General features: G+C 39.9%; 4 protein-coding genes across 6 annotated transcripts in view; 2 read left to right on the forward strand and 2 right to left on the reverse strand.

Moving 5' to 3' along the window:
• The window catches only part of LOC145453226 (uncharacterized), a 555,138-nt gene that overhangs the window by 357,250 nt on the left and 185,448 nt on the right, over positions 1-12,440 (forward strand). The gene's annotated exons all lie outside the window — the stretch shown is intronic.
• Positions 1-12,440, reverse strand: part of LOC145453237 (uncharacterized) — a 348,886-nt gene that overhangs the window by 193,344 nt on the left and 143,102 nt on the right. The gene's annotated exons all lie outside the window — the stretch shown is intronic.
• Positions 1-12,440, forward strand: part of LOC145453228 (uncharacterized) — a 378,716-nt gene that overhangs the window by 64,287 nt on the left and 301,989 nt on the right. The gene's annotated exons all lie outside the window — the stretch shown is intronic.
• LOC145453950 (uncharacterized) overlaps positions 8,789-12,440 on the reverse strand; it is a 30,104-nt gene continuing 26,452 nt past the window's right edge. For both annotated transcript variants that reach the window (XR_013919983.1, XM_080331916.1), the window contains one exon: positions 8,789-9,336. Coding sequence is in view for 1 of the 2 variants with exons in the window: in XM_080331916.1 (XP_080188042.1) it covers positions 9,178-9,336 (159 nt within the window). In the remaining variant the exon portion in view is untranslated. The remainder of the gene's footprint in view (positions 9,337-12,440) is intronic.

Below are 12,440 nucleotides of genomic sequence, written 5' to 3' on the forward strand. Positions count from 1 at the left end.
GACTGAAAAAAAAAGATCGTTCTTTCTTTACCATCTGCTTTTGGTAATGCTGAATCATTGGTTGCTTGTCCAAGACAGGAGACTGATCACCAGGAACTTCTTGTACAAGTGAGGGTGGGTTGGAACCTTGCGGATGCTGGTCTTCGGGCGGAGGCGTGGGACATGCCGTATATCCAGGTTGCTGTTGCCGAGGCATTACGCCTTGTTGATTCGTTTCGCATACCATTAAAGCCGCTCTTGGAAATACTATACGGCTTGAACTAGATGTTTGTGTATACTGGAAAATATATCACCTCCTGCCGAGATTGCAAGATCACGTCAAGGATATGTGGGCTATTTGAACTCAATATCCACGAAACGACAATGTTAGACAACAAAATGATTGATCTATGCAGAAACAGTCATGAATAAATGTTACAATAATGACGATATCCAGGACTAAACTATTTGCAGGAATAGTCCAGATAAAATGTTTATCTACTGTTGCATATGTGTGTCAGAGCGCATTTTCCACACTCTTACTAGATATGCAATCGTTGTCTATTTGAGACACGATTAACGAAGAGTCGAGATTAACTTTCCACAAGAGCAGTGACTTGCGAGCGGTTGCGATATGGCGTAGTCGGTAGTAGTCGCAAATCTAATTACCGTTGGCACACGACACGTCAACACCAACAGGTTGCTGGATCTAGTCTGGCCGACGAGGACACCAGAATCCTTTCGCAAGTGTTGGAGGTTTGTCTACGTTCCTCCTCACCATCTGATCCCCGTAAACTGTGTCTTAAAAAGACTATAGTATAGTGGGTCGTACTACAAGTCGACAAATACTGAATCACAATGAAGACTAGCCTGGTGTAAATGACCATCGAACAGTCTAATGGTTCCCAGCCTTTTTCGACTCATCGCCCCTTTATCAGTCTGGATATATATCCCTCGCCGCCCATAATTGTTTTCCATACGAGAAAGAGAACATATAAATGGGAATTTTTTTTAGCTGATTCGGATCGCTGGTAAATTGACTGAAAAAAGTAAACTTTCATGACGATCCCCGAAAATCACGGTATCTGAACATAGTTTGTAGCGAGTTGACCTTTTTATTTAGTTAATTTTGCGGCAGTTCCTGAATAACACGTTTTCCATGCGTATTTCGTGCCGAGTTCCGGTTGCTGGATAATTAGGTATATACTTGACTGAACCTAGCAAAAATTTCGCCTTCTATCGCCCGCTTCGTACATTTTCGCCCCCAAATCGCCCCCTTTATTATTTTCGTACCCCCTTTTTCTCAAAATCACCCACTGGATGTGCTATCGCCCACGTTGGGAACCACCGGTATAGTCGAAAACACCATGGATACCACAAGAAAAGCAAACAACACGTCATTACAACGGAATGTCCGACTTTTAGTAGGTATTGCGTTCTTGAGAGCTGCAATTACAGGAACTGCTCAGTTCATGCATATAGGCGTAGCGAAGGTTGCAATACAAGCGTACTTATCTCTGTGATGCATTATGAATGCATGAGTACAATGGGATGCAAAGTATATCGGTATGCCATTTATAAACATGTATCGAATTGATACATTTGTTACAATATTACTCGGCCAAATGCATGTCAGACTTCATTTGGTTTGCGGGCTGGATTTGCACCAGCGGTTCTCAAATTTGGCACGTGGGACGATTTTTGAGACCTCAAGTATTTAACATGATCCCCCAAATATGATATCTCTTGAGTCATACGAAAGCAGATTCTCCTTCAGTTTGGCTATTACGTGTAAGCGATTCCAATATCTTTCGAGTAGCTACAATCAATATGATCTGAATTCACGACATAGCAAATAAGCTTCAGCAAAGAAATTGTTGAAAATGAACTGGCTGAATTTAACACGCCTATCCAATGACTATACTCTTGACAGCGAGGCATGACCATGGTCATGGCGCAAATGCAAGCATGCACAAACTACCGTGAATTTCCGAAGACATAAGTTCTACCGGTATATCTGATCGCTTGAATCAAGAGAGGATCAAAATAGCACAAAATAATAATATTGACAAAATTGATTCCTTAACTCTTAACAATTTCACGCCTCGCGCGATAGAAAGGAAATCACTAAAAAGATCGCAATTTTGGTGCTTCAGCAGTCGATATGATCGAATAAATCGGTCCAGCGTTGGCCATTAGCTATTTCGGCCTGTTCGTGAATCGCGCAATGCTATTCGCGAATCGAATGAATAAGTATTGAGTTAATTAACAGTACTTGTTCAAATGACGGAAATCCTTTGATCTAAAAACTCAGACGAAGTATTGGGATATGTCTCCACTTTGCTTACTAAAATATCAACTCGCAGCCCTCTTCATATCTATTCTGATAATTTAATAATCAAGACCAGTGCTTTTCAACCTTTTTGAGCTTCTTTCACACTTTTTTTGTAAAATAAATTTCATTCGCACAAACTAACCGAAAATTGTTATAGAAAAAGAAGATGAAAATACAACATTTATTTGCTCAGATGTGCAGCAAATTGGCTACTATGTATCTTAAGATATTTAGTGTCTCATTAAAAAGGTTACTAATTTCGCTCGTTTTGATTTCAACTATTTCACGAAAACCCGTCTACCAGTGCTTGGATGGCCAGGTCTTGATGCCTGTTCTGATATATATTACATGGAAAATATATTAGAGGTCTCCAGCCTCTAGAGCAGTGGTTCTCAACCTGGGGGGTCTCTACCCGATTTACCTCCAATTCAAGCGTGTTTCTCTATATATAGATCGAATTTAATATTTTTAAATTCTCTTACCAACAGTCATAACCTTGCATGCCATCAAACAATCTGTTGGGGTTGCTGGCATCCCGGTTGGATTTTGTGATGTCACGATAAGGGGGCGCGAAAATTTTCACTTTCATAAAGGGGCGTGTCTAAAGAAAGGTTGAGAACCACTACTCTAGAGAAACTCGATTCGCGATATAATACAATGATGCAAATTCCAACGTCCGCGTTTCCATTCCTTACAACGCATTCACAGGGTTGATGCCAATACATCACTAAAACGAAGGGAGCATAGAAATATGCCAACTTGAACCATCGTTAGAGCCACTGCCTTATAGGCTTATAACCTTATTAATCCGCCCAATCATGGTATCATTGCCAATTCCGCCGTTTGCGAATAAAAGGTGCAGCTAGAATAGAATCCCTATGATCCGTAATGTAATGTAACACACTACTGTGTATATACGCTGGTTAATGGAGTGAGCAAATGAAAAATAAGGCATAGATTTTGAGGTAGTTTGGGAATGGGGAATTTGGGTGCGGCCCGCGAGCGATCTGAAGTGTTGAATCCGGACCGCGACGTCAGTTGAGTTTGCCACCCCTGGTCTAATTAGATTGCAAGAGCGGGACGATTCCGTGCCGTCAATGGAGCATATCCATGTCGAATGGTTTGGCCATCCAGTATCGGTCATTTTATGGCCAAGGGTTTGTCGACGCTTATGTTTTGGCATTGCATTTTATCAGCGGTTTGTTGATCTAAACTTTCCGTCTTCCTGTGACCCGACGCAGAAGGGGTTGGCCTCGAAATGAAAAAGTCTCATAGACCCGAACTCGCTCGTTGCACATCCCTAGTCCCTACAGTAATTCATCCCAACTGTCTTAGACCATGTTTTCCAGAAAAAACAGTCGGGAAAATCTTATCCTGAATTATCATGATAAAGCCATATTTTCTGCGTGTCTCGCTTATTCGCTCCAGTACCCAACACCGTGACCTTAGATTTGTAAAAACGATCGCAGAATTTTTGCAATAAATTCAACAAATATTACATACATATTAACAAATAGTTCTGGCACCGTGTCGACCCAAAATTATACCTTTCGCAGTCCATAATTCAATAACCCTTGAAGGGGTAAAATTTGCGTTACAGTAACCTGCAAATGGGAGTCTGTGATGACGGTATTTACTATTATCCTCGTGCCTCCCACTAATCGAACAGGTATTACGAAAGTATGATGATTGTTTAGCGTAAGTAAGCAGAAAGTCAATTTAACGTCATTTTCCCAGCCTGCCGCAGGCTCAGACGGGCTGTACGTGTACGTCTGCCACTACACCAGCTTCCAAACCAGGCCTTTGGTTACGTAATAATTAGAGTGCGAAAATATAAATTAACTACGGCTTGTGAGAGCTAGGTGCGTCGTAAGTTAAACAAATTTTTACAATTGTGTCGCAACAACAAAACTTACACTGCTCTTCCTGTAAGGTTTATTTGAATTATTCCAGGCTAGAAAAATTAACAATTATTATTCACGATTTCCGTTCGCACTCATCCGGGATTTTCATTCGCACCGTTCGCACCATGCTCGTCATTCGCACTGCAATTTTTTTCATTCGCACAAGTGCGAACCGTCACACAGGTTGAAAAGCACTGATCAAGACTATATTGATTATATATACTGGCTATATGATACAATGTATATCATAGTATAGGTCCTCATTTCCTTACCAGTTTACTAGTACATTCTATTATGCATTGCTACTTGAATAAATTCGTAAATTTCAAAGGTGCGGAGTGGGAAATATGTTTGCCCGGTGTAGTCCGATCGTTTATTGATACCAGTCTGACGCGCTTCATTCCAGGATACCAGCTCCTGGATTTCATCATCACCGGCACGTTACAATTTACTGTTTTATGATTAAGACAAATTGGCTAGGAAGGCGAATGATGGATATGAGCCCTATCTTGAACTCAACATTTGCGAGAAGAATTCCTGGACACTATTACTATCACTCGCTGCATCACTGTGTTAGCAACAACAGTATTCAAAATAAACTACGGTGAACCCTATATCGCCATAAATTAAACTCATTTTCGAGAATTTGTGTTGGCATGTCATGTTGTTTTGGTAGTGAGTGATAAATTCACTCGGTTCCATCACCGCCACAGGTTTAGCCTGCTAATGGGCTAAAACGAGATCGCTGGAACATAGTGGGATTGAGCTATGCCGGTCGCAAATTATATTCGACTACCTGATACAACACCGTTATTAGGCTCCCAATATTATGTAGCCCCGAAACACGATGTAGTTGTAAATGTGGGGCTTTGGCGAACCGAAAGGTGATTGGATATTATTCATTGCGTTGTTGTAATATCATATGGTAAGACACAGGGTATTTGTTCCCTCGACATATTATAGACATATTAAGAATGACGATGTGCGTTCTTCTAACTTGCTACTATTTCTACGGTGCTAATACCACAGACAGCGGTGCTGAAAGTAAGGAAACAGTTTTCCGGCCTACTCCTATCCCACTGAAACTCCCAAATAGTAAATTTGGTTTTTGGAAAATCTAGTGAGGCGGGACCAACAGCACAGCGATATCTATCAGTCTTACAAAACATCTGGTTGGCGTGTCGGGAGGTGAATTCATCTAAACCAGGGGTGTCAAACATACGGCCCGCGGGCCGCATCCGGTCCGCCAGATGATTTCATCCGGCCCGCGAAGCAATTCTGAGTAGATTGAAAAATACGTTCATTATCCGGCATCTTAATAAAAAATGTTGAATTTTTTAGAACGAAATACTTCCATTAAATAATCCCTCAAGACAGCAAATCAAGAGTAGTTCATAAGACCCATTATAACCACCCGATAGCGGTGTAGTGTTTCTAGTAACTATTAGGAGCAAGTCACTGACATTGACTCCCAATTGCAAAAACGTGCAAATTGACGAGCGGGGTATTTTCAGGTATTTCCATAATTCTGTAACTGATAATATCGATTATGTGCTACAGGCAAATGCTATGAAGTATATGAAGCCTTGGTGGGCCAAAAAGAGAGCAGTCACAGCGTTGATGCTGAACATCATTGCAGTTGGCATCGGCGTCACCATCGTTATCGCCGCCACGATGCTATTGATTTTTGTTCGTCGACTAATCACCTTACCAGCACGATTTAGCAGGCACTGTCACTAATTATCATTAAATATATCCACGATAACAAAAATTGGTTCATGAACACCGAAAAACGGAAGTAATTTTCCTTTATTAGGAGTATACTCTGCAATATTCTTTTTCAAATTAGTTCAATACCACTGGACTTTACGATCATCAGGATCTAGGTCATGTACATATTTGGATTGTAAAAGCGAACGAATTTATACGTAAATTTGTGTGACGTGTTGGTACTCTATTCCTTATGCGATAACTAGCTCTCGCCACAGTGCCTTTATAAATAAACGCCTTTTATGTATTCATTTCATCCGCATGGTTTTGTAAGTGAAATCAAGCATCCATCAAGATGATGACGTTGATAGGGTATGGTTGATAATGCACTTATTTAAAACAATTGCGTACACAACACCTTTCATTTGTATTTAAGACACCCAATTATTGATCTTTAAATGCTTCAATTCTCCTACCAAGTGCATATTGTACGGCGAGCCTGATGTGACAAAATGAAGTTCGTGGCGGGCCGGATTACAGAATCGATAAATTATTCGCATATTGATCCAGCTATACAAGGAATACCTGTTATTTAATGTAGACTTTTAGTTTAAAGCATAGAGACCGAAAACAGTATTAAATGAATTTAATCACCTAATGTACTTTTATGGCTGTTGACGTCAATCAGACATCTGTGGTCGATCAGTTCTTTGAAATCTGGCCAGAGGTGGTCAAAGTAGTCAAGATATCTACTCAAGTAGAAGTAGAAGTAGCGACGAAAAAATCTACTCAAGTACGAGTAGAAGTATTTCTTCTTTGAGCAACCTAAAACTACTTGAAGTAGAATTGACTGACTCTAAAAGTACTCAAGTAAGTAAGTAGTTGTGAAAACGATCCTAATTCGTTCACACGGATTGTAAAAAGGTGCAAATTGAGCTATGCGATAGGCGACGAGCTTGATTCATATTGATGCATACCAGCAGGTATCCAATTTTCGATAGCATAAGCATTCGTCCACATCATGGGATGAAAATGATAGTATTGATATCAAAATGCGATACTAATCCTCTGTTTTCTCGAACAGCACGTTTTAGAAAATAGCGTGGTATAGCGCCATTCCCCATATTATAAGGCCCGTAGTTTAGTCGAAGAGCAATACGGAGAAGTTGTAAATAATACTTTGCGCGATTAGTAAACGTTAATAAAAAATATGGTGGACCATAAAAATGCCATATTGTGTAGCTTTATTTCCAGAAATTAAAGGCCTTACTACACTTGCTTTTGCACTTCAACATGTATGTTATCCAGACAAAAGAACTGATATTAATTATAACTCAAAGTGTATGATACTGCATGGGAATTGAAGGTGAAATATAAATACTACTACTAAAAGCCGAAAGTGTATTTCATGTTTATAGTCCAGGAAGTTTCAAAGGTGGTATGCTAAACCAGCTCTTGAACTAAATAAACTCAGAGTCCACTTTTCCAGATTTGGACACGCCATGGACATGCTGGATTACGATATGATAAGTAAATGCTAGATTGCGAAACATCAGTTTCAAACGTTATGATGAGTAATATATACTGTGATGAATTATTTGATATGGGCGAAGGGCGACAATGTGGTGTGAACGGAACCACGCCAACCCTCTACCTAAATTATATTCACCGATACTTTCGTGAAATCATACTGGTCACCCCGAATCCACTGCGCGCTAAGCGCGACGAAAATTCTGAGTTTTACTAAAATTTTATGAAAATTAAATGTTGATACTCCGTGAAAACAGGCCCAAAATTCCTCAGGCTATCTTCTTGATTGGAAGATTGAACTACCTCTACTTGACAAACTGAAAATAGCAAAAAGTAAGTAAGTAGATCACAAAATATTACGAAGTAGAAGTAGAAGTAGCGGAAATCAGATTTACTTGAGTAAGTACCAGAAGTAGAGGAAAACTACTTGAGTACTTCGAAAAAGTAGAAGTACTTCGTTACTGACCACCTCTGAATCTGGATGCATGTCGGATGGAGAAACCCTGAGTAAAGACTGGACTTGGACATCAGTTAAAAGGAAACGCAGCCTTTTCCTGTTAATGTTTGCTCGCTTGTGTATGCAGACCCGAACAGAACAAGTGCAGTTTCATGGCCTTCTTTCGCAGGTTGGCAAACCTGGATCCATGGTGTGACGAATAGAATTTGTCAATAGTTTCAGATTAGAATTCTACTCTCACGGTAGAAACTCTCTGCGGGCCCCTGAAAAGCCCTTCGCGGGCCGGATCCGGCCCGCGGGCCGTATTTTTTCCACCCTGTTGTATAGAATAGTCAAGTCTTCATTATAATCTTATTTAGAATCGTTACACTTAGTCTGATTGAATGGACGGTAATTCAGGAGTGACGCCATGAAATATTTATACTACTTCCAATTGTATCTTCTGGCACATTATTCTTATACATATCGAATGACAAACTCGCCCAAGACACAGCTGTAAGCAATTAATCTTCTTCTATGTCACAGAGAAACCAAATAATGATGGACATCTATGTTTACCATCTATGTTAAATTTCTTCGAGCACTACACATAACGATTTGCAAGCATAAATCCTGTCTATAATTGGTTGACGCAGGTGTGAATCGTTGGTTGTCGAAGACGTTCATTTGACGCGCTTCCTCCGTTCTTGTGCAATGTGCAATGTGCATAGATGTTACGCGTATGTGGCAGTATTGCTATTACTCGAGTCGCGTTTTCTGAATGACTTGATCTGACTTTGATCTGCCTCGATGAATGAAAAATATGAAACGATTCTTGACTAAGACACAAGATTTTGAGCCATCAAATGAAATCAAACAATCCAACATGCTGTTTCGTAAAAGCACATGACCAATACTAATAATAATTTATTCACTCGATTTCAATTCTGTTGAATTTTACGATCTGGTTTCTATTTCCATCACCACAGAAAAAAAAACAGCCTCAACATTCTATTAACTGTAGTCATAATGACTTTGACCGCCATTATTATTGCAATCATGTATATATATAATCAGTTGGGTGAATGAAAACTAAGCGCTCTTGAAAATTACGAGAAAAAGGTTCAAACATTACTTCTAACTGCATGTAAGCTTGGTAACAAGATGGGAGCGATTAAAATATTTCAATACTTTTTTATATATATACAGACACTCAATGGTGCAAGATTAATCAAATCCCTGCAACTTCGCTATGGCGAACGTCAAATAGAAAGGTTTATATTTTAACTCGAATAAGAATAATTTCTGCGTTCGACGAAATGCAGAACGAGGAGAATCGCAGTGGCAGCGATTCCGATCACAAAGCCCGCGATGTTCAATGCCTTGGCTGCGTACGCTTTTGCATGCGCTTTATGTGGATCGTGGGTCCGCAAACTGTTGGCCTGGAATGTATTGACATGAAAATAATATCAGGAACATCAGGAATTGGAATATTCATGAACGTCCAACGAGAGCGGGCTATAGATTCGCTCGCGGTTTGCCTCTATTTCCTTATGTACGCCAATCATCACGTACGTGGTGCAAAATACCTGATCAGTCATAGGCGCCACTATTCGAATAATAATAATAATAATAATAATATTCCACTGGACATTTGCGTGGCAGCTTTTGCAGTCGCATTGCGCTACCGAGTTGCAGAAGGAGACAATTTCATCAAATGTTCTTTTGGATTACGCTAGTGTTATATCATTTTGCCGCTTCATTTTCCCGCTACTGATTGGCCATTACAGCACTCGGATATTCATTGGAATTGGAAAGAACCATCCCTTTATTTACGTTATTCTGATGATGTGAGCTCTGGGAGTTTTACTAGTAAGGAAGCGAAACTGCCTCGTGATTTTCCGAATTTAAAAAATACAAATTAGGTTATCAAGTATTTTGAGGCTTCGCGAACCCCCTGAAAATGCTTTGAGGACCCCCGCTTGAGAACCACTGGTCTAGAATAAACTTATATCTCAACAATCTACTTTTCAAGTTTTGCTTTAAACAAAATATGCCTGATCATGCTCTTTATGTGTCATGGGCTGATTACCAGTGTTGGGATGACTCGAGTCACCTTTTTCATATGACTTGACTTGACTCGAGTCACTGGAGACGTAATCATACATCTTACTTCGAAAAAGCAACTTGACTTGAATTCTGACTTGACTCGAGTCACTTGAGACGTAATCATACATCTTACTTCGAAAAGGCAACTTGACTTGATTCTGACTTGACTCGTGACTTCACTCGAGTCACTTGAGACGTAATCATACATCTTGCTTCGAAAAGGCAACTTGACTTGAATTCTGACTTGACTCGAGTCAAAATGACTCGTTACTCGAAGGTAGTGGCTTGATCCCAACACTGCTGATTACTAAAAGTCTGTGCCTGTGTGATGTGCTGTGTAGATTTGTCCTAATTATTTTTGATATAATAACAGACACCCAAACACGGAAATGGATACCCCGTTATTTGTTTCGATACGACGAATGAAGAATGGGAACATGGCTTTGAAGGGGAACGCGTGACACAAATACGCAGCTTTCAGGCGGCATTGGTGGTGATGATATCAATTCATTGGGTCTTCAACAAGAAATTTTCATTATATATATACAAATACACAAATATTATTTCCATGTTATCGGTCACTATATAACAAAATAATAATATTAAATTTTGGCTTAGTATCCAATTTTTTGTGGTGCGGCCCGCGAATGGATTCAAATATTGAATTTGGCCAGCGAGCTAAAAAGTTTGCCCAACCCTGAGTTATATTAGCCAATTTGTTGCACATCGGAACATTATGTTGTTAAGTATCTTCATCTTCTTTTTGTATAACAATTTTTGATTAGTTCGTGCGAATGAAATTTATTTTACAAAAATAGTGCGAACGGAGCTCAAAAAGGTTGAAAAGCACTGGTCTAGTGCGAAGCAAATACTTTTTTTTTATCTTTTATCAAGGTAGCTGGTATGTAGACCACTTTCCAAATCCACATTTGATTGTGGATACGCATTACACCTTCTTACGTATCCTACGTGCAAAGGGTGCTATTGTGACAAGAAACATGTCGACAACTTAAACCGTTATGCCCTTTTGGGTTTATGTATTTGTAAATCTGACTCCTAATTGGTCAGTGCCTCCTCAAAAATGATCTTCACGGCATATCTGAGAGCCATATCGTATTTATGAGAACGAGACTATGTGCTACTCGTTTCCCGTGTACCACCAGAAGAGAACCAATGCATAATGCAAACCATATGCGACTTATGTCGACGTAGGACTATATTCTGATTTCCATACGTCCAGATTGCCCGGAGATGTCCAGAATGTCCCGGAGAAATATGCTAGCTATGCTATGCTAAGCTAAAATATGCTTAAAGTCCGGTATTTCCAAAATTGTATTCCCCGCGAACATATAGTCAGCACGTTAATGCGTTATGCTTTGCACCTTTCTGCAACTATCTTTCAAAATGAACAACAATAACGATTGCTTATTCTACTTCGGGGGATCTATCAGTAGAATGCGTTACAACACACAAATACAAAGCTGAACCGACCTAGCATATCTAGACAGACGCGTTACGAGTAATTATTTCATAACAAACGATAATATAGTCATCGTGCCCTATACAGCAGTGGTGCAGTGACACAGTCAAATCGCACGGCACATTGCGCTTTGGTTGCAACACCGATGGGTTGTTGATTCGAGTCCGATCGAGGTCGACTTCAAAATTCCTACCCGAGTGTAGGAGGTTTATTTAGGCTCATCCTCGCCATCTCATCCAAGTGGTGTCTTACAAAAGGCCTGGAAGTGCAGACCGTGCAACAAGTCTGCAGGTAAAGAATCAAAGTAAGGAATGTCGACTTGTTGTAAGTGACCACCACGAGTATCACAAACAACAACAACAACAACAACTGCGTAACCCAGGAAGCAGAAATAATATACGAAGATCTACGAAGAATGTGGCTACGCCAATGCATTCTAACTGATATTTTAATCATCAACATAAGAAATTTCGCGGTCAGGCTAATCAAATTTTTGTTTGGCCTTGCAAGTTCACAATAAACTAATTGGGCAATTCAGCCTTCAGCTCAGCTTTCTCGCATTTTAATTCAAGTGCTGGTATGGATGGATATGATGCAACTGCTATACGGTTCAAAAGCTTTTCTGATCATGGCGCAGTGTTCTTAGGTGCACCAGAGCCTTCATATTCGGGATCATACCATGTGGGAATAGGGCCACAAACCGTTTTAACTGATTATTTGCCTCTCTTGAGGCTCGAATATCGCTGGACACAGTGATCACAGAACCACCATTATCTAACAAAGTCGATACATGCTCTTTGTTAGACACCAGCTTTTGAACCATTCTCGTTTGATGGGATTTAATGGATTTTGAACGCCGTCGTAATTTTGTGCAAATGAACGATTATTGTGCGATTTCAGCATCCTTATACTATTGAGGAAGCTATAAAACGAACAGTATAATCACAAGAGTAATAC

This window comes from Botryllus schlosseri, chromosome 13, assembly GCF_051294905.1.
Source record: "Botryllus schlosseri isolate E-star chromosome 13, Bs_hap1, whole genome shotgun sequence".
NCBI classification, from domain to species: domain Eukaryota; kingdom Metazoa; phylum Chordata; class Ascidiacea; order Stolidobranchia; family Styelidae; genus Botryllus; species Botryllus schlosseri.